This window comes from Macaca thibetana, chromosome X (assembly GCF_024542745.1).
Source record: "Macaca thibetana thibetana isolate TM-01 chromosome X, ASM2454274v1, whole genome shotgun sequence".
Taxonomy (NCBI): domain Eukaryota; kingdom Metazoa; phylum Chordata; class Mammalia; order Primates; family Cercopithecidae; genus Macaca; species Macaca thibetana.
The window spans coordinates 87,793,037-87,820,622 of NC_065598.1; the positions used below are offsets into that span (position 1 = coordinate 87,793,037).

At 35.1% G+C, this 27,586-nt stretch overlaps 1 protein-coding gene across 1 annotated transcript in view; it reads left to right on the plus strand.

Annotated features, from left to right (window-relative positions):
- The first annotated feature begins 472 nt into the window (after window positions 1-472).
- The window catches only part of PCDH11X (protocadherin 11 X-linked), a 724,020-nt gene continuing 696,906 nt past the window's right edge, over window positions 473-27,586 (plus strand). The window contains 3 exon segments of the mRNA XM_050777390.1: window positions 473-522; window positions 524-575; window positions 577-1,116. Coding sequence (XP_050633347.1) covers window positions 473-522; window positions 524-575; window positions 577-1,116 — 642 coding nt within the window.

Consider the following 27,586-nt stretch of genomic DNA (forward strand, 5'->3'; position numbering starts at 1 on the left):
TTCTTAGTCCCTCCTTTATAATAATTATTTGTCTCCTTTTATCCAGATCAATTTTTTTTTCACTTTGATGCCCAGAGCTGAAGAAATGGACTATTGTATAAATTATTCATTGCCAAGAGAATAATTGCATTTTAAACCCATATTATAACAAAGAATAAAGATTATATTTTGTGATTTGTAACAAATACCCGTTATTTTCCCTTAACTGTTGAATTAAATATTTTAATTATTTGTATTCTCTAACTATCTTGGTATATTAAAGTATTATCTTTTATATATTTATCAATGGTGGACACTTTTATAGGTATTCTGTGTCATTTTTTATACTTTAGTTATCTTATTTCATTTATCTTTATTCTTACTGTACAAATTCATAATATTTGATTCAAAACAAATTTATCACTAACAGAGTCTCAATTATGCTAACATCTCATTTAGTGATTTTAATTTAAAACAACTGTTGTTAACATGCATGTTTAGGGTTGACTTCTTAATAATTTATTCTCCCTCTTCTCTCTCTCCTCTTGGTCAGTGCTGTGCGGGCTAACACGACCAACTGTAAGAAGTGGGCCTGTTATGGACTTGTTGTCCGGGACGTACATATTCGCGGTCCTCCTAGCATGCGTGGTGTTCCACTCTGGCGCCCAGGAGAAGAACTATACCATCCGGGAAGAAATGCCAGAAAACGTCCTGATAGGCGACTTGTTGAAAGACCTTAACTTGTCGCTGGTTTCAAACAAGTCCTTATCATCTGCTATGCAGTTCAAGCTAGTGTACAAGACCGGAGATGTGCCACTGATTCGAATTGAAGAGGGTACTGGTGAGATCTTCACTACTGGCGCTCGCATTGATCGTGAGAAATTATGTGTTGGTATCCCAACGGATGAGCAATGCTTTTATGAAGTGGAGGTTGCCATTTTGCCGGATGAAATATTTAGACTGGTTAAGATACGTTTTCTGATAGAAGATATAAATGATAATGCACCATTGTTCCCAACAACGGTTATCAACATATCAATTCCAGAGAACTCGGCTATAAACTCTAAATATACTCTCCCAGCGGCCATTGATCCTGACGTAGGAATAAACGGAGTTCAAAACTACGAGCTAATTAAGGTGCGTTTTAAAATCGCTTTGTTAAAGATGTCTCATTTTTTAAAGAGTAAAAATATTAATGTATTTCAAATTTAGAATAAGCCATCACCCCAATTTTTCAAAATTTATGTAATTTAAAGCATAGTGGAGAAAATTCATCAATGCAGTTTTTTCAATTACATGAGAATTATGAATTTTCATGGTATGTATATTCATTTTCAAACAGTTGTGTTTCCATTAATCTATGAAGGGATCAGACAAGGAGGTCAGCCCTGCTATTTACAAATCAGTAGTTTGCCCAGCTTCGTTCTTTTAATCTGTCCAGTCATGCTTCTGCCAAAAACTTGACATAAGCAAATCATTAAGAATGAATCCAGAAATCTGACTGTCAATTTTTCCTAGTGATTACTTTAGATACAAAAATTTTATCTTGCCATTCGATATGGTGCCAAATAAATCTACTTGACAAGTGACTAGAACAATTTAATTTATTACTAGCATTTCTGAACATATATAGATAAATATTTTTCATGAGGATTTCAAGGCAAAGCAAGGTCTTTAGCATATCCTGAATCATCAAATTGAGATTAAATTTTAGTCAATGTTCTGTTAATGTTAAATATTTTCATTATTTTAACTATTATTTGAAAACAGAGTGTTCATTTGTTGTAAAGGGTAAGTAAGCCTTTTAACAAAAAAGATTCAATCAGTTGATTTGAATAACCTATCCTGGCTTGATTTAGGTCTTAGGATGGAGAAGGTAGAGAGAAGAATAGATTGAATATTTGATATTCTTCAAAATATGTGCAGAGGGGCCACGTTTATCAAGTTAATGATCAATTCTTTTTACTTACTTATATGGTATAAAAAGTAATAGATAACTCAGATTGGGGTATGTGAAATAGTACAATGCACTTGAATGATCTTGGAAAATATATGTTAATGAAATAACAAATGTACATGTTTCACATAGATATGTTCAGGGGATTTTCACACTTTTATAAATATTCTGCCAAACTATGGTCTACATAATAACTAGTGTTAAAAATATGCCCCAAAACATATAAATAAGACATTCTGATATATATCATCTGAAGGTTTTGACCTAGAGGATATATAATGTGGGAACATTGCTCAACTGATGCTGATCTATTGTAAAGATATATTTGTTAGTAAATTCATTCAGAAATGGGAGGCTACAGACCTCTTGAGCAAATTTCAGTGAAATGCAAATATGTTTGAGTATATGAAGTGAAAAGCAGAAAGAGAAGGATTTGGAAAGAAGGGAACCCTTCTATGCTATTGGTGGGAATGTAAATTAATACAACCACTATGGAGAACAGTTTGGAGGTTCCTGAAAAAAACTAAAAATCAGATGATTTTTAAATGAGCACTTTGGGGTGAAGTTCCCGCAATGACATCTCCTAATCTGATGAAATGGAAAAATATTCAGGAGTCAGACAGATATGGATCACAGTTTTGTGCTTACCTCTTACCAGACATGCTACTTTCAGCTTAATCTTTTTGACCTTTAATTTCTTCAGTCATAATATGGGGATGATAATTATCATAGGGGCAGAATTGGGAAAAATAAGCACTTAGTATGGAGTAGATATACCTGCATAGAAGATTTTTGAAGCTGCTTTAAAACACTCAACTACTTATAGAAATGTGAGGTTTATCACTTGAAATAATAAATTGAGTAGCGGAGTGGATAGTCTCTCTCTCTAAAGCAACATTCCACAACAGAATTTTCTGCAAGGGCGGTAGTTTTATAATCTGTGATACAACACAGTAGCCACTAGTCACACATGGCTATAGTCCTTGAAAGTACTTAGTAGCTATTGCTACTGAGGAACTAAATGCTTAATTAATTCCATTTTAATTTTAATAGCCACATGTGGTTAGTGGTTATCATATTGCACAGCACAGCCTAAATAAATAAAAAGTTTATTTGGACAATAAAAATCAATAGGTAAAATCAAAATGAGACCTTACCAAGTTTAAATTGGATATTAGCAATAGGGTCTCTTCAACTGATCATATTGAGAAATGTGTTGTTTTAAAATGTAGTGGTTTATTCAAGGAATAATTTTGTCATGTCTCCCTTAGGGAAGCTTAATGAACTTCCAAGAAATTTCTGATTTGACTTGAAAGCTGCTTAACTAATTCAGATAAAACAAATAAGCCTGCTGGCATAATTTTAGCTTTGTTAAAATGTGCCTTCATTTGACATTCTTTGAAAGATTGTCAGCAAATGACAAAAAGTCTCACTACAGGTTCTTAGATGAGTCTTAGAAATGCTCTAAAATCTCTTTCTGTTTTAGAACGTGTGATAAGCCTAAAGTAACTATATGATGTGGCTAAAGTACTGGGGCATTTGTATGGCCCCGTGGACAAATACTGTTTTGACTGCTTGTTAAAACTAATGAGAGTGGAACACAAAGCATAGCTCCAGGCATGCAGAGGGCCATGACATGGGTGACTTTTACTGAATGCACTTTGACTTGCAAAAAGGCCCTGTCTCGAAAGTGGCATATATGCTATGGGAAAGGAGAGTTAAAGAAAAAGAGAGAAAAGAAGCATGTTTTGATTTATCCATAAACTTTCGTAAATTTTACAATGTGAAATAAGTAGGCCAACCATAATAATTTCTTTTAAAAGACCCTTTGTCCTGCGGAATAGGATGAGAATTTAATTAATATTAATTTGCTCTACTTTTGTTGAATAGACAAGAATAGCAAAATCACAGTTTATCCTAGCTAGGCTAATATAAAATGTATTTGAATAGTTCAAATAGCAAAGGGAGAGAAGGGAGAAATATAGAGAAAAATTCTAGGAAAAAAGGTCAATTTAAATATTTAAATAGATCAATTTATACAGGAAGGGGTCCTACTATTGACTATTTGATATTAATTAACTGAAATTAAAGACATGGCAGAAAATATTTATTAAATGTTTAAAATGTATGTAGTATGAAATTTCATAAGATTTAGAATATTTATTTCTAAAACTAATATATACATATATTAATTTAGCTTACCTTTTTATGAGTTTCAGTGTACCTTGGCACAAACAGGGAAAGTATTATTTCACATTTTAAATATTTGGAAAATGAGTTTCAGGGTGATATGTATTATGCTTATCATCATGTGACTGGTAAATGATAGAGGTAGGAACCAGAATGCAGTTCCTGACTCCTAATCAACAGACAGATTGTAGATGGATAGATGACCTTCAGAGCAGGATCACTGCAGATTCATGATACAAAAGGAGAAGAATGAAAGAAAGAAAAAGGGCTGGGTGCAGTGGCTCATACCTGTAATCCCAGCACTTTGGGAGGCTGAGGCGGGTGGAGGTCAGGAGTTTGAGACCAGCCCGGCCAATATAGTGAAACCCTGTCTCTACTAAAAAAATACAAAAAAAAAAAAAAAAAAAATTAGCTGAACGTGGTGGCGGGAGGCTGAGGGAGGAGAATCGCTTGAATTCAGGAGGCAGAGGTTGCAGTGAGCCAAGATTGCCCCATTGCAATCCAGCGTGGGCAACAGTGAGAGAATCTGTCTCAAAAAATAAATAAAATTTAAAAAGGAAAAAGTGGAGGAATGAAGTAATTACCAAGTAATTCTGCTTGTTTAAAAAATAAGTAAAAATAAAACTTATATATGTGACTTTGATGAGATTTTCACCTTTTTAATGGATCATGTTACTCTCTAAAGAAAAAAAAATCATCTATAAGAGTTCTTGATGTTATTAATAGTTGCCACTTAAAAAAGAATCCAGATTTGAAACCTTCTCTTTTCTCTCTTTCAAGTAAAGTCATACGGCAATGCTAATTCCCTATATACATATAGCTATTTACATACTCACACACATCATACTACACATTGCAGTATTTGAAAGAACTGTTGGTCAGGAGTAGGAAATCACAGGATCTCTTTAACTTTCACTTTTTAATTCAGATGGCTTGTTATTTATAAAGCTTTTAAAATATTGTAAGTATTTTTTGACAGGAAAGCCAACATTTTCACAAATAGAAACATCCCTCAAGCACCCAGTCTGACTCAGAATATGTATATAAACCACAGGGACTTCCTTCTTTTCTCATGGTAGGAATTCAGTGGAAATTAGTTTATATAATGATGTTACAGTTATTTTTATTTTCTACTTCAAATTTCCATCTTCCCTGGCGTATATCAACAGTCACATTTCTATACTAGCCCAGTGATAGTGTGCTGATTGATTTCCTTAAGGAAGGCATGACAGTGTTTCAAAGGATGACAGTTTGTATTGACAGAACATGATGATCAACTTTTTCTCAGATTAGTGATCCTACTCAAAGCCTTCCCTTGTTTCTACCCATCCCATAAGGCATCCTCATCTTTTCCATGAATCTCAAAAGATCATTTAATCTGGGGTAGTCTTTTAATATAGCCAAGATGTTTGGGCCCTTGGTTCCATTTTAAGAAAACATCTTCCCCATTGATCAAGAGTTGGACTGGATTTATGAAACTAAAATTAGAGTCAGTTTTTTTTGAGATCTGGGGTTAGAAAATCTAAATTGTGAAAAATCGCATCTACCACAAGATTTAGAAATCTTGATTTAAATTGCCGAGAACAAGGCATCAAATAATACGTTGTGAAGACAAAGAGCAAGCAAACTTTGTTGTTCTGAAGAAATTAACATTTTTAACGTTATGTAACCATAACTCAAAGTGATGTGTAACATCAGAAGTGAGTAAAGATTCATGAATGTCAGTGCAGAGAGAATATACTATAACAATGAGTGTAACAATTTTAGAAAACTTAGTTTATTTGCCTCTAAGAGACTCAGAAGAGTTTGATTATAATGATTTCCTCATTTTTTCAAATATAAAATGAAGTTTCACTTAAAATTTCTCCATTTCAGCTTTAAGATTACTTGATTTTATACTCTCTGAATTCTGTAATTTGCGTATTAATATTTTTGATCTAGTGTTAAAAAGCAAAAGTGATGACAATCAAATGCTAATGACTATGAGATTTCTGAAAGCTGGGGTTATTATCAAAGTACACTTCCAGTGGGGAAAAAATGACAACATAAAACTCATTGTCTTCACAAATGAATCTTTATTAATGCTGTCAGGTCTTAAATAAATGAGAGTGTGACACTAATAGGATTAAGTAACTTTTGACTTCATTACTATTATCAGAGTCTTGGTTAGTATTCAACGTCCACTAATGCCTTTTGTTAAATACATCTGTTATTAATAATCCCACAGTATGGATGGACATTTATGGAACATAAGTTGTACTTTGTAAATAGTTCAATTCTAGAATTTATAAATTGAGGCTCTGAAGAACAAATGTGTTTCCAAATCTGAATGATTTACTTACATCATGCCTCTTAATATTACCAACTAACTATAAAAAGCACCACTAAATTTTATGTTATTAGGTACAGATATATTGATCTGTTATTTCATTGCCTACTGTATCTAAATAAAAATAAATTTGAACTTAATATTATTCCTGCCAAAGGAAATGACTTAAATCCTAAAATAAAAACATATTTATACAAGACAAAATTAATTGGTATAGAATTCTGTAATGAAAACATGAGGTTGTATTATACAGATCAAATTGGCTTTAATAATTTTGATCAATGCTAATAATCTAAGATAATAAATATCCCAATGTGGGTAGTTTTCTTGGCATAAATTATTCTTGCTGTCGACACTGATTTATATTGATTATATAACAACACTGCTGTGGAGACACTTACTGAACCGAAGTATGATCTTTCCATCTTAGATCACAAAAATTGATGGATTGGTAAGATTTCTGTATCAGAGGTGATGACACCTTGTATGAGAAGTGATGATAAAAGCAATAAGGTCATTCTGCAGAAAACTTTCTGAGTTTGTTTGAGTTTTATCTATAAAATAATGTATCTATCTTCATGATTTTACCAGAGTATGAGTTTGGACCAGTTTTTGATGGAATTTTTCTTTAGCAAAGACTATAAAGTACAGATGAAAACTAATTCTCACTTAAAAATCAAATACTCAAGAAATTAATATTCTCCCTTTGTATTTATCAGTCTACAGTCATCTTCACAAAACTAATCAAGAATGAATAATTAAATAATCTAGTAGCATAATAGACCAAATAAATTGCTTTGACCACAAATTAAATTTTAGTAGATTGTTGTTCAAGTGTCTTTCAGTTTCCCAGTGCAGGTAGATGTTACTGGGGGAAGGAAAATATTGAGTTTAATTTAATTAAATAATACAGAACTTAATTTTCTTAATTATTTTTGAAATGTCCTTTATTCATTGGTCTTTTGCTCTCACAAATTATATCTTCACCAATCTATTCTACCAATAGGTAATAAAGTGTTTTATCCATAAAATGTTAAATATCTATTACTAGAGCACTAAGGGCATCAAAATAGAATACAGGTGGACACACACGTTTTAGCAATTAAAACTATAAAAATATCGTGAGTCATCTATTTTTTATTTCCTTTGAAATAGAAGAGGTAATTCTAGGTGAACAATCATAAGAAACCTATTGCTTATTCTTTATACATTGGGAGAATATTTAGTGATAGCATGTTTTAATTGCTGCATGCACATATCTCTATGCTTGCTGGTAAACTGAGGAAAGTAGTATAACGTCATATATAGGAAACATATTTTAAAAGACCTATTTTGCCGCCGGGCGCAGTGGCTCACACCTGTAATCCCAGCACTTTGAGAGGCCGAGGAAGGTGGATCACAAGGTCAGCAGTTCAAAACCAGCGTGGCCAAGATAGTGAAACCCCATCTCTACTGAAAATACAAAAATTAGCTGGGCGCAGTGGCAGGCGCCTGTAATCACAGCTACTTGGGAGGCTGAGGCAGGAGAATTGCTTGAAACCGGGCAGGAGAGTTTGCAGTGAGCCAAGATCGTGCCACTGCACTCCAGCCTGGGTGACAGAGTGAGACTCCATCTCAAAAAAATAATTAATTAATTAATTTAAAAATAAAAATAAAAAAGACCTATTTTGCAAAGTAAGTGTGAATTTTGTTTCATTAAACAAAACAAAGGATTTTAAAAGTTGAGTATCATAAAATGAAGTTTTGGATTATCTAACCTAATTTACATTTGTCTTTGCAATCTCACTTAATCCGGAATTTTATTTTACATAGGGTATTATCATGAATATTTCTCATCCTTTTACTTATTTTATGTATAGAAGTTCATCATTTTAAGCTTCTTCAGTACAATGAAGTGAAATTCCAAAGAATGAAAAGCTGTTCTATTAAATTTTGTCTAGATGTAACAGTAACTGACTGCTAACTAATATCTTAGTCTAATTCCAGTAATCTAAATTTAACACATATTTAATGAGTGCCCAATGTACAAAGTCTTGAGGGATAAAAAATGGGTTTGGAAAACAGTCAGTGTCCCCAAGGAGATTAATAACAGGCATTATCGGGATTATATTTTTGCTCTAATGATAGTAAAGAGGAAAGCATATTTATTTTATATATACATATGTTTGTATATCTATATCTATATATTATATAGATACCTTTTTTCTTTTTCTTTTTTTTATTTATTTATTTTTTATTTTGAGACAGAGCCTTGCTCTGTCACTCAGGCTGGAGTGCAGTGGAACAATCTCAGCTTACTGCAACCTCCACCTCCTGGGTTAAGTTGATTCTCCTGCCTCAGCCTCCCGAGTAGCTGGGACTATAGATGTCCGCCACCATGCTTGGCTAATTTTTGTTGTTGTTGTGTTTTTAGTAGAGACAGGGTTTTACCATTTTGGCCAGGGTGGTCTCAAACTCCTGATCTCCAGTGATCCTCCCGCCTCTGCCTCCTGAAATGTTGGGGTTACAGGCATGAGCCATCGCACCTGGCCATATTTATTATGTTAAAAGAATATTTTATCTTAAATTGATCATGCTGCCATTAAGAGAATTGAATTATTTAAAGATTTATTGTCTCAGAAAAGTTAAAATTTTAAATCTATTTTTAGTAGATTTTCACCAAGAACTCTCATTAACTTATGATATTTTATTTTGTTGCTAGGTCTGCAATTACGGCAGTAATACTTTTTGCCAACATTTATCTGCACAATTATTTTGAGACTAGAAATAAAACCTTTTGATGACAATGGTAATTCTTGTGCTAGTTGTGGTAATTACCTAAGTCTTTCTATTATCTTAATTCTCAAACTTGTTATCTATGCCTCCAATTCCTCTCCTATATAATAGAGAAAATTAAAATTATCCTTATGTAGCATGCAGGGATATTATAAAAGCTAATGATATAAGTATAATCTATAAAGTGTGCTGAGTACCCTGAAGAAAACTGTTCCATAAACAATAGTTATGGGTTTTACTCTGTAGATAGAGGTTAATTATAGTCTTTCACAATTTTTCTAAGAGTTGATGCTTTATACTCCTTAAAAAGCCTATTTTACGACTTAAACTTAGTTTTCCATACATATTTTATGTATGTATACAGAGAAAAATATGACAACATTAATCTATTTCTTGATCAATGCCACTGGCTCCACATTTTTTTCTGGACCTAGTTCAGTTTTTGTTTTGTTTTGTTTTGTTTTAAGTCTTCCATTTACCCTCTTCGGCTTATCTCTTGAATCGAATGTCTCCTCTTCATTTGTCTTTGTCTCCTCCTGGCCCTCCATATGACAGTGATACTGCTAATATGAGTACTTTCTCGTATAGTGCCTCTACCGTCTGGAATTGCTTTATTTACATCTCATTCATATGTCCTTATTTTTTTAAAAAAGATTCCTCTCTTGTCTTTTCTTTTTTCAAGCTGAGAACTTATTTTCCTATCCCTTTTCTAAGACAATCACAACTTTTTTTTCCAGTAGATTTTGTAGAACAGGTATGTAATAACATACTTGAACGTTTTTATTTTTAATTATTCTAATAGATTTTAAAATATCATTTTTCAAGCAGATGATTTGCTATAACAAGCTTTTCCTGGATACTAGTATGTTTTTCTGGCTTATAAGAGAGCCAAGATATCCTCTGAGGACAAGAGTTTGTTTAGAAGAATTCATTTAAAATAGTTTGACCAGGGAAATATAGCAGAATAAATAGCCTGCATCCTAAGGACAGTGGAACAAGGAGAGCTTTGCTGTCAGTAATGAAAATAATGAAGTAGATGGTTAACAGAAGAACAAAGTGGTGTTGTAGATAATCATATACTGCCTCTACGGTCTGGATGCATGAATTCTAGAGAAACAATTTAATGGATTATAAATAAATTAAGAAGTTTAAGACTTTATAGATTACTTTTAGTCGAACAGAGTGCTTTAAGTCACTGAATGATTATATGGATGAATTTTAGATTGCATGCAGATATCAAAAAGCCAAAGAATATGATCGTGCTTAGTTACAAACTAATGAATATTCAATTAACTCTCATTAGACTACCTTCAATAAATAAGTAAATATAAAATGAAGGCTGCTTACATTGTTTGAATATACAATATAATAAGATTCTGATGCTGGTTATTTCATTTTCTTCAGTGGTTTCATACTGCTTTTGCTTGGAGGATGTAAGTATTTAACAGATTCTGTATGTTTCAGGAGGCATTTAAATTTTTTAATTTTGCTGTGAGGAAAGGTTCATAAGGGATCAGTCACAGATACCTTTATTACCCCCATCAAACACATCATTTTCCTAGATTCCAAACCCTATATAGAAATCTTCATGTTGAAAAAGTAACAATGACCATGCTATCAATGTTTAATCTTTTGGAAACCATAGTAATGGTATAGGAATGCACCTTGTTAACTAGAAGTACTCATGGGCCTGGAAAAATGAAAATGAACTCACTGGGGAATGGATATATGGCCCTAAATTGGAAAATCATTGGCTGGCTTCTCGCCTGTTTATTCATCTGTAGCTTTTAGGATTCTAAACATTTTTCTATAATCTATTTTCCCTATAGTTTGAGGTTAATTATACTCTGTTTATCTATATGTTTAAGATCAAATACCTAACTGCTAAAATGAAAGCATTTTCATATAGCTAGAGGTCTCACACAAAAAAACTAGTTTACATGTAAGGTAACCAGTTAAATAAAACTGATAATCTCTTTAGCTCTTAGAAATTGGATTTTAATTATTTATCTAATAGACAAGACTTCTTAAGCTATATTTTTCTACTCAAATATAATTATACTAGTGGAAATTTAAGTACTTTAAAATTTTTCTCCAACTGTTTTGTGGATGTTTTGGAAATTGTAATCTTGTTGTAACTATGTCTGGTGTTCTACAATCTAGACTATAAAGATGTGAGGCAAAAAAATTATTTCTTTCTGAAATAATGTTTTACATTACTGTTTTACACCACAAAATAGTGACTGGTGTTATTTAGGTATTGATTAATGTAAAAAATGGCATTTTACCAAATAACCTCCTGTTATTACCAGGCAACTACGGAATTTAGTGAAGCAATTATTTTTGTTTCTTTTTTTCATCATAAGGAATAGGTTCTTAATTAGATTAGATACAGCTATAAGTAAACGTAAACTATGTTTTTATGTAACCTCAAGAGTTATTTTAAAGTGTCTCCATGTGCCTTCCTACACAGCTCATTGATAGTTGTTTAATCTGTTGCTGCTGTTAAGCTTCCTTAAATTTGTGATTATTTCAAAGAGTTAGTGATAGTTTACTAACCCATATTTGTGGTGCATTGCCACAAAGAATTATTGACACTTCTTTTTACTGACAGTGGCTTTTCTATTTTGTGTTTACAGTGTGATGTTGAGAGTTTTGTTATTTCCTCACAAATAACTGACTGCATAACTCTATGCTTTTGTACATGGTTAGCAATTGCTATTTCATGAATAATTGTATTTGCTTTTCTAGTTGCAGTTATCAGTAGTTGCTTCTTAAAAAGATAACTGTTTATTTTAATGACTGCTTAGGCAATATTTATTATTAAGTATTACTTTCTCAAATGATTTTTCACAGAGGCAATGGACAAATGGTTTGACCTGTACAGATCAGATTCACTTTGTAGCTTAAATAATGAATTGTCTTTGTGTCCCTTGTGTGTGTGTGTGTGTGTGTGTGTGTGTGTGTGCGTATTGTAGAGATAGGGTCTCGCAGTGCTGCCCAGGCTGGAGTGTAGAGGCTTTTCACTGGCATAATCATGGCATGCTACAGCCTTGAACTCATGGGCTCAATCAATTCCCCTGCCTTGGCCTCCCGAGAAGCTGAGACTACAGGTTAGCACCACCAGGCCCAATGTTTTTTGTATGTTTTTTTACCTCGATTTTATCCTCGTATGAATTTTTGTTATCTATTTGCCTTGTATAATATTAGGAATGGCTATATCATTTATCCTGCAATTTAAGACAATTTTGACATTAAATTAAACAGGGACAACCAGAATATAGAGTCACAATATTTAAAACCCCAAATTTCTACAATAGTTCCTTCTTTTCCATTTTACATCCTTCTTCTCAAGGTCTGATCTACCTTGAGCCAGAGAGCTGCCATCTTCTGCACAGCATCAATGAGATCAACTATTACTTGGACAAACTTGAACTTCACTCTGTTTTAATTTAGCAGAGCGACTCTCAGGCTGACTTGGTTGTATTGGCAAAAGACTAGCTTCTGAAGAATTGTTTAACAGCAGAAATGCTGTCATCAAACTTACATAGGGTGAATTTTTTTCTGAGCTGGCATTGTTCATCTAATGTAGTGTTTTCTAAAGCTAAATTTTACACACACAAAAAAAAAACAGGCATGGAAAACAGGCATAATTGCATTTAGAATTCTGTTACTTTTGGACATAAGACTTCTATTTCCTTTGACATTATTCAAATAGATGAAGACTATGTCATTTGCTTCTATGCACTGATCCACAAAATGTAGGAGGGATTAAATGCCTTGCCAAGTTACTAAACAAGTAAAATTTTCAGAAGCTCAATATGTGACCGAGTTTCTCCTTTTCTACACATACTTCCCTAAATAACCATTTGTCTACAGGCCATTTGAGTATAGCCTGAAGAGAGGACGAGATACAGAACCACTTGAGCAGCTTTCCAAAATGAGGTTTTAGATTGTAGAGCCAAAGCTTTGAGTGGTTTTTGTAAGAGAGGAAACTTACAAAAGATTCCTTATGACTTTATCTCCATGGACATATTCTTCATAAATATTTACAACAGCTTATACTGTCTTCTATTATACTGGCTTGAAGATAATTGATACCATTGATGCAGGATCAAGTGTTGTCTTTCTTTGTTCATCTACGTTACAAAACATGGTGTCACCAATAATCTAATTGTTTTTGTTATACTTTCCTATTTTACTGGTTTGAAGATCATTGATATCATCAATTTGTGATCAAATTTGTATTTTGCTGTTTGTCTCCATTCATCAACATTACAAAATGTGCTGTCACCCATAACAGTTTAATTATTTCTGAATCATATGTTTTGGATTTCTTCATTCATTTCCCTAAATTTTTCATTCAGTGTTTTGGATATTATATATTTCATATGCAGCATGTATCATCTGATGGTGACTTAAATGCCTGTATCCTATTATAACAGAACTAATCACTTTTTTAAAGATAAGTATGAGTTTGGTCCACAAAAAAATTTCTACGTGCATTGGCTCATTGAACCTGATATGATGAAGACTTCCACTTTACAATTCAACTATACATATCAGGATTACTGATTTCTTTATATGACATTACTTATGAAAAGAAGTGATTTTATGAATTACTAAAAACATTCCAAGTGTGTTTATTTTGAAACTTGCCTTTAATTCATAGAGATAGCTTGAATATTTTAGCATAGTCCCTAATAAAAATAATTGAATTAAATTTAAGTATCTAGTCAATAGGGTTAATAGCAATTGCTATAAACCTAAATAATTATGGTGATAATAAAAATCAAGTTAAATATGAGATGTGGTATTGAGTTCAGTTAGCTTAATAATCTAATGTTTTACTAATCCACATTCAATTTTAGAGTAATGATGTTGAAAATGCAAATTACTTATTATTAGATTCCTTAACTTTACTATTTATTTATTTTTTAGTTTTTTTAAACTTTTACTTTAGGTTCAGGGGTACACATGCAGGTTTGTTTTATAGGTAAACTCCTGTCTTGGAGATTTGTTGTACAGATTAATTCGTCACCTAGGTACTAACACAAGTAAGTACGTGATATTTATTGTTTTCTGCTCCTCTCTCTGTTCTCACCCTCCACCCTAAAGTAGGCCAAATATCTGTTGTTCCCTTCTTTGTGTCCATGACTTATCTTTATATTAATTATTTTTCCTTCACTACATGGTAGTTTGCCAAATCAGAAACTTGATTTTGATAATAGAAAAATGTCTATTTCAGAAGTTAAAAATCAGTATTTATCAAATGTTTAACAGTCTACTATCATTGATAGGGTTCACTATATTTCAATGTATATATCCCAGTGTTGTCAAATTTTTGAGATATTGTGATTTTATTAGTGTTTGATAATAAAAACATAACTTCGAAGTCTATCACCTGAGCATTGCTTTAATATCCAGGATTCTTTGTACATGCTATTATGTTCCTGAAAGTAATTTAGCATAATATGTATAGCTAATTTATTTGAAAGCATAGCCAATTCTTCATTATTCAGAAGTTAATAATCAAATTTCATGAATCACATTCCTTCCCACTACATCCCACTACATTTCATTTTCCTTCAAAATACTTTAAAAATACTTCCTAGAAGTTATCTACTTTAGCAAATGCATTTCAAGATTCTCAGAAAATATTTTTTAATTGTCCAGAATTATTCATAGGATTAGATAAGCTCAAATCTCCATTAGATGTTCTTTTCTGTTTATTTGCTGGACCCTACATTTATAATTCCAGTTATGCTGATTTCAGAGTAAAATTTCTATTGGGGTACAATTTAGCCTTTTTCTTCTAGGATTGCAATTTTCATTGTGTTGGCCTAGGGCTTCTCAACCTTGGCATTATTGACATTTGAAGCTAGATAATTCTTCCTTGGGGAGTGGTGTGAGAGCTGTCTTGTGCATTACAGGAAGTTTAGCAGCATCTCTGGCCTCTACCAAATAGATCTTAATGGCACTCTCTTGCCCAATTGTGACAAGCAAATATGTCTCCAGAGTTTGACAAATGTTTTCTCGAGTTGGGGTGGGAGCCCCAGGAATTTCAATAATAGAAAACCATTGCTTTAGCCCATCCTTACACATATTCATAAGAGAGGATTTTGTATTTTATAGAAAGATTGTATTAACTCCAAAAAGGAGTCAGACTTGAAAAGCTTCAAAAACCTTCAAATGATGAGCATTTTCAGATAAAATATTTCAGAAATGTTGAAACAATAAATGCTATTTGAACAACTCATACTTTAGTGGTCATAGGTGACATAGTGTTAGCACATATATCAAGTCCTTTGATAAAAAGATATTTTATGACATAATAGTGCCTTTTAACAAATTCGTAATATGTTATAATTTATCGTAAATGTAGAAGTTACTTTCTTATCTGTGCAACTGAAGGGGAACACAGTGCTAAATGATAAAACAGAGTAGCCTGAGGTGGTTTTCTTCTAATTTCGGGTCAGATTTCATTTCACTAATTGCACAAAAGTTTTTCAATATTAATTTTGTTTTATATATATGGGAAACATATTTGTTATTAGCACTAGCAAAATCTTATGTAATGAACCCACTTCATAAATAGAATATTTATGTTAATCAAATATGAATGTTTTGCCAACCTAATTTCAAATCTTAGCATAAAAAAAATTGGAATGAGAAAATTGATACATTTGAGTATACTGGTATATGTATTATAAATGATTCAACCTCAGCTAGTAAAGGAAGTTTTATTATTTTCAATAGTAAAATCATTATTTTCCTAATTTGATTTCATAGTTATGTAAGAATTATTAGCAATGTTAAAATAATAAACTTTGAGAAAAACTATTTTCTGATTGTTAATGGATAAGAAAAGATAAAAAAATGACATCTGGAATTAGGCAAAGGAAAAACTAATTGAAGATTCATTATATGAGTGAGACACAAAAGTTGATAGTGGTGTATGATAGAACTACTTACAAGCATTTTTCAAGCTAATATTTTTAGTTATAGATTTATTTATGAAAAATTGTTCTTAGCTCTTGAATTTTATAGTATTTTTAAATTTGTTAATGTATTTTCTTTTTTCTTTTTTCTTTTTAATTTTTGTTAGTACATAGTAGGTGTATATATTCATGGGGTACATGAAATACATGGATACAGACATGCAATTGTCATAATCACATCGTGGTAAATAGGGCATCCATTCCCTCAAGCATTTATCCTTTGTGTTACAAACAATCCAATTATACTTTTAGTTATTTTAAAATATATGATTTAATTATTATTGACTGTAGTCACCCTGTTGTGTTAGCAAACACTAGGTCTTATTCATTCTTTCTTTTTTGGTACCCATTAAGCATCCCCACCTCCCCTGCCTACCAACAACCCTTCCAGTCCTCTGGTAACCACCTTCTAGTCTCTGTCTTCATGAGTTCAATTGTTGAAATTTTTAGCTCCCACAAATATGTGAGAACATGTGAAGTTTCTCTTTCTGTGCCTGGCTTATTGCAATTAACATAATGATCCATCCATCCATCCACATTGTTGCAAATTACAGGATCTCATTCTCTTTTCTGAATAGTACTCCATTTTGTATATGTACAAGATTTTCTTTACCCATTCATCTGTTGATGAACACTTCAGTTGCTCCAAATCTTGGCTACTGTGAATAGTGCTGCAAAAAAACCTGGGAGTGCAGATATCACTTTGATATACTTATCTCCTTTCTTTGGTGTATATAGCCAGCAGTGGGATTGCTGCATTGTATGGTAGCTCAATTCTTAGTTTTTTGAGGAACCTCCAAAGTGTTCTCCAAGTGATTGTACTAATTTACATTCCCACAAACACTGTACAAGGATTCCCTTTTCTCCACATCATTACCAACATTTGTCACCACCAGTCTTTTGGATAAAAGCCATTTCAACAGAGGTGAAATGATATCTTATTGTAGTTTTGATTTGCATTTCTCTGATGATTAATGATGTCAAACATCTTTTCATATGCCTGTTTGCCATTTGTATATCTTCTTTCAAGAAATGTCTATTCAAATCTTTTGCCCATTTTTTATTACAATGTTAGATTTCTTTTTCTCTAGAGTGATTTGAGCTCCCTATATATTCTGGTTATTAATCCTTTTTCAGATGCATAGTTTGCAATATTTTCTCCCATTCTGTGGGTTCTCTCTTCACTTTATTGTTGATTGTATCCTTTGCTGTGCAGAGCTTTGTAACTTGTTGTGATCCCATTTGCCCATTTTTGCTTTAGTTACCTGTGCTTGTGGGATATTGCTCAAGAAATCTCTGCCCAGACCAACGTCCTGGAGATTGTTTCCAATGTTTTCTTGTATGGTATAATAGCTTGAGATCTTAAATTTAAGTATTTACTCCAATTTGATTTGATTTTTCTATATGGTGAGAGATAGGGGTTTAATTTCATTCATCTGCATGTGGATATCAGGTTTTCCCAGCACCATTTATTGAAGAGATTATATTTTCCCCAGTGTATGTTTTTGGCACCCTTGTCAAATGTTATTTCACTGTAATACTGAGGATTTGTTTCGGGGTTGTCTGTTCTGTTCCATTGGTATATGTGTCTATTCTTATGCCAATACCATGCCATTTTGGTTACTATAGCTTGTAGTATAACTTGAAGTCAGGTAATGTGATTCCTTCAGTTTTGTTCTTTTTGCTCAGGATAACTTTGTCTATACTGGGTTTTTTTGTGTGTTTCTATACAAATTTGAGGATTTTTTTCTATTTCTGTGAAGAATATCACTGGAATTTTTATTGGGATTCATTGAACCTATAGATTGCTTTAAGTAGTATGGACATTTTAGCAATTTTGATTCTTCTAATCTATGAACATGGAATATTTTTACCTTTTTTGGTGCCCTCTTCAATTGTTTTCATCACTGTTTTATAGTTTTCATGATTGAGATTTTTTACTTTTTGGATAAGTTAATTCCTAGGTATTTAATTTTTTGTGTGGCTATTATAAATGGAAATAATTTTTAAATTCTTTGTCACATTGGTCACTGTTGACATATAGAAGTGGTATTGACATTTGTATGTTGATTTTGGATCCTGCATCTTTACTGAAATTGTTTATCAGTTCTAATAGTTTTCTTGTGGAGTCTTTAGTTTGTTCCAAATATAAGATCATATTATCTGCAAACAATCATAATTTGAATTCTTCCTTTCCAATTTGGATAACCTTTATATCTTTCTCTTATCTGATGGCTCTAGCTAGGACTACCAGTACTATGTTAAATAATAGTGGTGACAGTGGGCATCCTTGTCATGTTCCAGATCTTGGAGGGAAGAATTTCCATTTTTCCACATTTAGTATGATACTAGCTGTGGGTCTTTCATATATGGCTTTAATTATATTTAGATATGGTCCTTCTATCCCCAGTTTTTAGAGGGTTTTTGTCATGAAGGGATGTTGAATTTTATCAAATGCTTTTTCAGCATCAATTGAAATGATCATATGGTTTTTATCCTTCATGCTGTTGATGATGTCTCACATTGATTTGCATATGTTGAACCGTCCTTGTTTACCAGGGGTAAATCCCACTTGGTTATGATGAATGATCTTTCTAATGTACTGTTGAATTTGGTTTGCTAGTATTTTGTTGAGGATTTTTGCATTAATAGTCATCAGAGATATTTGCTTGTAGTTTTCTCTTTTTATTATTATTTTTAAGTTCCAGGGTACATGTGCAGGATGTGCAGTTCATTACAGAGATAAATGTGTTCCGTGGTGATTTGCTGCACCTATCAACCCATCATGTAGGTATTAAACCCAGCATGCATTAGCTAGTTAGCTGATGCTCTCCTTCCCTAACTGGCCCCAGTATGTGGTGTTCCCCTCCCTGTGTCCATGCGTTCACATCGTTCAAATCCCACTTATAAGTTAGAACATGTGGTGTTTGATTTTCTGTTCCTGTGTTAGTTTGCGGAGGATAATGGCTTCCAGCTCCACCCATGTCACTGCAAAGGACATGATCTCATTCCTTTTTATGGCTGCAGAGTATTCCATTATGTATATGTACCACATTTTCTTTATCCAGTCTATAATTGATTGGCATTTGGATTGATTCGACATCTTTGCTATTGTGAATAGTGCTGCAATGAACATACACGTGCATGTACCTGTATAGTAGAATAATGTATATTCCCTTGCGTATATACCCAGCAATGGGATTGCTGGGTCAAATAGTATTTCTGTCCTAGGTTATATTAGTCTGTTCTCATGCTGCTAATAAAGACATACCTGACACTGGGTAATTTATAAAGAAAAATAGGGTTAATTGACTCACACAGTTCCACGTGGCTGGGAAGGCCTCACAATCATGGCACAAGGCAAAGGAGGAGAAAGGCAGGTCTTACATGGAGGCTGGCAAGAGAGAGCGTGTGCAGGGGAACTCCCTTTTATAAAACCATCAGATCTCATGAGATTATTCACTGTCACAAGAACAGCACAGGAAAGACATGCCTCCATGATTCAATTACCTCACACCAGGTTCCTCCCATGACACGTGGGAATTATGGGAGCTGCAATTTGAAATTTGGGTGGGGACACAGCCAAACCATATTATTCTGCCCCTGGCCTCTCCCAAAACTCTTGTCCTCACATTTTAAAGCCAATCATAGCTTCCCAGCTGCCCCCCAAAGTCTTATTTCAATATTAACTCAAAAGTCCAAGTCCAAAGTCTCATGTGAGACAAAGCAAGCCCCTTCCACCTATGAGCCTATAAAATCAATAGCAAGTTAGTTACTTTCTAGATACAATGGGAGTACAAACATTGGATAAATATACCCATTCCAAATGGGAGAAATTGGCCAAAATAAAGGGGCTACAGGACCTGTAAAAGTCTGAAATCCAATAGGGCAGTCACATCTTAAAGTTCAAAAATGATCTCCTTTGACACCACGTCTCACACCCAGGTCATGCTCATGCAAGAGGTAGGTTCCCATGGTCTTGGGCAGCTCCACCCCTGTGGCTTTGCAGGGTATAGCCCCTCTCCTGGCTGATTTCACAGGCTGGCATTGAGTGTCTGTGGCTTTTCCAGGCACATGGTGTAAGTTGTCAATGGATCTACCATTCTGGGGTCTAGAGGACAGTGGTCCTCTTCTCACAGCTCCACTAGATAGTGCACCAGTGGGGATTCTTTGTGGGGGCTCCCACCCTACATTTCCCTTCTGCCATGCCCTTGCAGAGGTTCTCCATGAATGCTCTGTCCCTGTAGCATACTTCTGCCTAGACATCCAGTTGTTTCCATACATCCTCTGAAATCTTGATGGAGATTCCCCAACCTCAGTTCTTGATTTCTGTTCACCCTCATGCCCAACACCACATATAAGCCACCAAGGCTTGGGGCTTCCACCCTCTGAAGCAACAGTCTGAGCTCTACATCAGACACTTTTAGCTGCGGCTGAGATGTAGGTCATCAAGTCCCCAAACTGCACAAAGCAGCAAGGCCCTGGTCCCAGCTCATGAAACAATTTTTTTTTCTCCTAGGCCTCCCAACTTGTGATGGGAGAGGCTGCCATGAAGACTGCTGACGTGTCCTGGAGTCGTTTTCCCCATTGTCTTCTTGATTGATATTTGGCTCCTTGTTGCTTATGCACACTTTTGCAGTCAGCTTGAATTTCTCCTCAGAAAATGGGTTTCTCTTTTCAATCACATTGTCAGGCTGCAATTTTTCCAAACTTTTATGCTCTGCTTTCCTTTTAGACACAAATTTCATAAGTTCCAAACCATATTGTAGTGAATACATAACACTGAATGCTTTTAACAGTACCCAAGTCATTTCTTGAACACTTTGTTGCTTAGAAATTTCTTCTGCCAGATACCCTAAATCATCTCTCTCAAATTCAAAGTTCCACATATCTCTAAGGCAGGGACAAAATGCCGCCAGTCTCTTCACTAAAACATAGCAAGAGTCACCTTTGCTCCAGTTCCCAACAAGTTCCTCATCTCCATCTGAGACCACCTCAGCCTGGACTTCATTTTCCATTTCACTATCAGCATTTTGGTCAAAGCCATTCAACAAGTCTCTAGGAAGTTCCAAACTTTCCCACGTCTTCTTGTTTTCTCCAGATCCCTCCAAACTGTTCCAGTCTGTTCCTGTTACTCAGTTGCAAAGTCATTTCCAAATTTTGGGTTATCTTTACAGCAGCACACCACTCTACTGGTACCAGTTTACTGAATCAGTCCATTCTCACACAGCTAGTACAGACATACCCGAGACTGGGTAATTTATAAAGAAAAAGAGGTTTAATGAACCCACAGTTTACAACAATAGTGTAAAAGCATTTCTATTTCTCTACAGCCTGGCCAGAATCTGTATTTTGTGGACATTTTAGTAATTGTCATTCTGACTGTCCTGAGATAGTATCTCATTGTGATTTGGATTTACATTTCTCTAGTGATCAGTGATGTTGAGCTTTGTTTCCATATGTTTGTTGGTCGCATGTATATCTTCTTTTGTGAAGTGTCTGTTCATGTCCTTTGCCCACTTTTAAATGTTTTTTTTCTTATAAATTTGTTTAAGTTCCTTATAGATTCTTTATATGAGACCTTTATCACAGGGATAGATTGCAACAATTTTCTCCCATTCTGTAGGTTGTTTGTTCACTCTGATGATTGTTTCTTTTGCTGTGCAGAAGCTCTTTAGTTTAATTATATCCCATTTGTCAATTTTTGCTTTTGTTTCAGTTGCATTTGACATTTTCATCATGAAATCTTTGCCCTTGCCTATTTCCTGAATGGTATTGCCTAGATTTCCTTCTAGGGTTTTTATAGTTTTGGGTTTTACATTTAAGTCATTCATCTATCTTGAGTTAATTTTGATATAAGGTGTAAGGAAGGGGTCCAATTTCAATTTTCTGCATATGGCTAGCCAGTTCTCCCAGCACCATTTATTTAAAAAAGGAACCCTTTCCCCATTGCTTGTTGTTGTTGTTTCTTTTTCAGGTTTGTCAAATATCAGATGATTGTAGGTGTGCTGTCTTATTTCTGAGTTCTCTATTCTGTTGCATTTGTCTATGTGTCTGTTTTTGTAGCAGTACCATGCTATTTTGGTTAATGTAGCATTTTAGTATAGTTTGATGTCAGGTAGTATGATGCCTCCAGCTTTGTTGTTTTTGCTTAGAATTTTCTTGGATATATAGTTTCTTTTTTGATTCTATATGAATTTTAAAATATTTTTTTTCTAATTATGTGAAGAATCCCAATGGTAGTTTAATGGGAATAGCATCTCTATAAACCACTTTGGGCAGTGTGGACATTTTGACAATATTGACTATTCCTATCCATGAGCATGGTATATTTTTTCCATTTGTTTGTGTCCTCTTTGATTTCTTTGAGCAGTCATTTGTAGTTCTTCTTGAAGAGGTCCTTCATTTCCCTTGTTAGCTGAATTCCTAGGTATTTGATTCTCTTTATAGCAATTTTGAATTGGAGTTCATTCATGATTTGGCTCTCTGCTTATCTGCTGTTGGTGTTTAGGGATGCTTGTGATTTTTCCACACTGATTTTATATCCTGAGACTTTACTGAAGTTGCTTATCAGCTTAAGAAGCTTTTGGACTGAGACAATGTGGTTTTCTAGATATAGGATCATCTCATCTGCAAACAAAGACAATTTGACTTCCTCTATTCCTATTTGAGTATGTTTTATTTCTTTCTCTTGCCTGATTGTCCTGGCCACAACTTCTAATACTATGTTGAATAGGAGTGGTGAGAGAGGGCATCCTTGTCTTGTGCCGGTTTTCAAAGTGGATGCTTCCAGCTTTTGCCCATTCAATATGATATTGGCTATGGGTTTGTCATAGATGGCTCTTATTATTTTGAGATATGTTTCTTCGATAGTTAGTTCGTTGAGAGTTTTTAACATGAAGCATTGTTGAATTTTATTGAAGGCGTTTTTGGTATCTATTTAGATAAGTATGAAGTTTCTGTCTTTAGTTCTGTTTACGTGATGAATTATGTTCATTTATTTGTGTATGTTGAACCAGCTTTGCATCTTGAGGATAAAGCCGACTTGATCGTGGTGGATAAGCTTTTTTATTTGCTGCTGGATTCAGTTTGCCAGTATTTTATTGAGGATTTTTGTATTGATGTTCATTAAGGATATTGGCCTGAAGTTTCATTTTTTTTTTTTGGGTGGGGGGGTTGTATCTCTGTGAGGTTTTGGTATAAGAATGATGCTGGCCTCATAAAATGAATTAGGAAGGAGTCCCACCTTTTCAGTTGTTTGGAAGAGTTTCAGAAGAAATGTTATCAGCTCCTCTTTGTACCTCTGGTAGAATTCAGCTGTAAATCCATCTGGTCCTGGGCTTTATTTTTTTGGTAAGCTATTTATTACTCCTTCAATTTCATAACTCATTATTGGTCTCTTCAGGGATTCAATTTCTTCCTGGTTCAGTTTTGGGAGGGTATATGTTTCCAGGAATTTATCAATTTCTTCTAGATTTTCTAGTTTATTTGCATAGAGGTGTTTATAGTATTCTCTGATGGTTTTTGTATTTCTTTGGGTAGGTGGTGATATCCCCTTTATCATTTCAGATTGTGTCTGTCCCCGGGAGATCAGAGTTCTGTCCATAAACCCCTGACTGGAGTTACTGATATTCCTGCAGGGAGGCCTTGCCCAGTGAGGAGGGAGAGATCCAGGTCCCACCTAAAGAAGCAATCTGGCCACAGTCTGTCACAGCCACTGTGCCGCACTGTGGAGAATTCCTCCCAGTCGAAACCTTCCAGTCTGTCTGGCCCTGGCAGCAGAAAATGGCTGTTTGGAGCCACAGGACTGGCTGCCGCACCTCCCCCAAGAACCTGGTCATCTTAATCTCCAGCCCGCTGCTGCTGGGTGCAAGCCGAGCAGCTGCTGATATTCTGCACAGTTCTGTGGTTGGGACCCAAAGCCCTGGTGGCATAGGTTCCCAAAGGGATCTCCTAATCCCTGGGTTGCACAGATAGGTTGAAAAAGCATGATTTCCTGAGCAGGGTAGCACAATCACCCCCTCCCTTGGCTGAGGGTAGGAACTCCCCTTGCCCTGTGCAACTAGCAGGTGGGCCTTCACTCCACCATGCTTTTCTCTCTCCATGGGTTGCATCAACCACCTAGTCAGTCCCAATGTGAGAACCTGGTTACCTTAGTTGATGGTGCAGGATGCGCTAGCTTTTTTTGTTCTTCTTGGTGGGAGCTGTCAACCACACCTGCATCTAATCAGCTATCTTGGCCCCACCGCCACTCATCTTGGCCCTGCCACCACCCAGTTTTCTTTTTCTGATGTGTCTTAGTCTGGTTTTGGTGTCTGGGTAATGTTCGTCTCATAGAATGAGTCTGGAAATATTCTCTCCTTCTCTACTTTTTGCAATAGTTTCAGTAGGATTGGTATTAGTTCTTGTTTGAATGTTTGGTAATATTCAGCATAAAGCCATTGGGTTCCAGGCTTTTCTTTACTGAGAGACTTTTTTATTACAGTTTTGATCTCATTACTAGTTATTGGCCTGTTGAGCATTTGAATTTCTTCCTGGTGAAATCTTGGTTGGTTCTATATGTCTAGAAGCCTCACCCTGTAGCCACCCCAGGCCACAAGGAGTCCTGCCAAACTACTGCTGATATTCCCTTAAGACCCAAAGGCTCTTAAGTCAGCTTGTGGTGACTGCTGCCTGGCGTGGAATTCACCCTTCAGGATAATGGGCTCCCCCCTATTCCAGCACAGGTCCAGAAATGCTACTCAAGGGTCGTGTCCTGGAATTGAGGACCCCAAAAGCCCACTTGGTACTCTGCTCCCCCGTTGCCATGCTGGTACCTGAAGCCAACTGTCTAGAAATGTCATCTTGGAGCTAGGGCCTGGAATGGGGGCCTCATGACTCTATCCAGTGCCTTATGCTGCTGTGGCTGAGCTGGTATCCAGGATGTAAGAGAGAGACCTCCCCACTCTTCCCTCTCCTTCCTAAGTGGAAGGAAGGTGTCTCTTTTGGAGCCATGAACTGTGCAGCCTTGGGTTAGGGGACAGGGGATGCTTCCCCAGTTGGTGTCTCAGTATGCTGCATGCCACCCCAGTCCACTGTCCTATGCCCAGTTCTGCCTTAGGCCTTGCCTAAGAGTTGTAGTCCTTATGGTCTAGACTGCCTTTTAAGTTTACTTAGAGACCTAGAGCACTTGGGCCTTTGGTGGAAAGGTTTGTGAGAATTCAAATTTGGACCGCTGGGATCAGTGGTTCCCCACCAGATAGGGCTGGTTTAAAAATTGCCCCCTCTGTGGGTGATTGTCAGCTGCGTTTGGTCTGGTATTTCTTTCTGCTCTAACAGAACAGCACTGAGTTCAATGGCTCACAATTGCTGTATTCTTCCTCCCCCAGTGCCCAGAGAAACTCTTTGTACCATGAGGCCACTGCAGCAGTCAGGGGAGGAGAAGTGGCTTCGGTGATTCAACTTTTTTTTTTATTTTTTTAATCTCTTCAGTGCCTCTTTTGGGGTATGAATTTCAAACTAAGTACTATGAGTGCTCACCTGATTTTTTCATTCCTATGAAGGTGTTTTTTCTTTGTAGATAGATGTTAAATTTGTGTCCTTGTGGTGAGGATGATCAATGGAAACTTCTATTCTGCCATCTTGCTCTGTCTTTTATTATGGTATTTTTTTTTCTTTTAGTATTGTGGCATATGAAAAAATATTTTCGACCAAACACCCATAATCATTTTTATCTAAACTGCTATCAGTCATTAAAAATGTCTATGTTTCATTGAGCAAAACTGGGACCAGTGTCTTTAAGCTTGTCACTTGCTGGGTCTGTAAAGAATTGGTTAACTGGTTATGAATGGAAATTTTAGTTATTCCAATGACTTACATAGTTGCTGAATGTTGTGCCGTAAAATACTGGTTCTGACTTTCAGTACATCATTTTAATTAATTTTGGTGTAATTTCATACATGTAATTAATCTCTGGATGGAGGTTAGAGACTATGTTGTATCGATGCCCTGATTAAAGAGTGTTATATTCACCGCACTTGAAGAAAAAAATCACTAGTAGTACAAAAATATCATTGTTTCTCTTAATTCAACTTTATCCCAAACATAACTTAAATCACTCCTAACTTCATTGCCATGGGGCATAGTATTTTAACTAGAAATATTAAATACTTCTAGTAAATTCGAGTAGGTAAAGAATCCCTAAATATATAAACAGTAGTTATACTTACAAAAAACTAGTGGCATTTGTCCTATCAATGAGTTGTTTTAAGATGAGTCAGAGGTAATGAAGAGTCAGAAATCATCTCAGAAGACATGGTACTTTCTTCTAAAACAGAATCAGAAACTATTAAGACAAATGGCAATGAATTCTGCCTCCCCCTAAATTAAAGCAGGAAAGTATGAGTCAGAGGTAAGGCCCTTTTAACATCTCCAGATATATCCCATGGGGTCAGGGCCAACAGGATAGACCTTATGAATGGACTTACCTGAAGCTTTCTTTAGCCCCTCTGTGCATGGCCTCATATTTTCTGCCCTAAACTTTTCTCTTTTTACTTCAGTTATCACTTATCCTGGATGCATATCACAACTATCCCATACTCCCCATTCCTTGACTAGTCTTACCTCCAACAAAGAAGAATATGCATTTCACTTAAAATCCAGATTTATAAAAAAAAAGACACATCTATGATTCCCAGTCCTTCACCTCCACTGGGAAAAAAAAATTTTTGATGTGTTTGAAATGTTCAAGGGAGAAAAAGACCCAAATTTGCTGCCTCTCCCGTGCCATCCTTCAGCTTCTCAACCTCACCTGTGGAGGTTTGATTCTACTTGGGCTACATACTACTTTTTAAAAAACCAGGTCACTGAGAAATGTGGGACTTCCATTCTATATGTGACCAATGTTTTAGTGACCAAAAATAACAACAACAACAAAAATCTACCACAAGATTCTGTCATTCACCCACTATAGATAGCATTAATGACTTCCAATTAGTCACCAAGGACTTGATTAGAACGAGCCATCTCTGACTAGTTACTGCCAATTTGAAACTCTATTTGCATTAAAGAGCAAAAGATATGAACTGTTCTTACAGTGCTTACCCATTTCCAAAAGAATGTGATCCATGGACAAATTTGTCATTTATCAAACTTCTCTCACCAAAATTTGCCACCATCTTTATTATGACATCCATTTAATCAGTAGTCAGAGGCCATGGGACACATAAGAAATGGCCTTCTCATGTGATATAGAAACTGAAATCTTCTTTTGGAGAAAAGGAGATTTCTGGACTGTGATGATAGTAGATCCAAAAGAAATTGGTTGAGATCTTTTAGCAATTTAGAAGGTAGAACCAATCAGAGTTAGAAGCACTC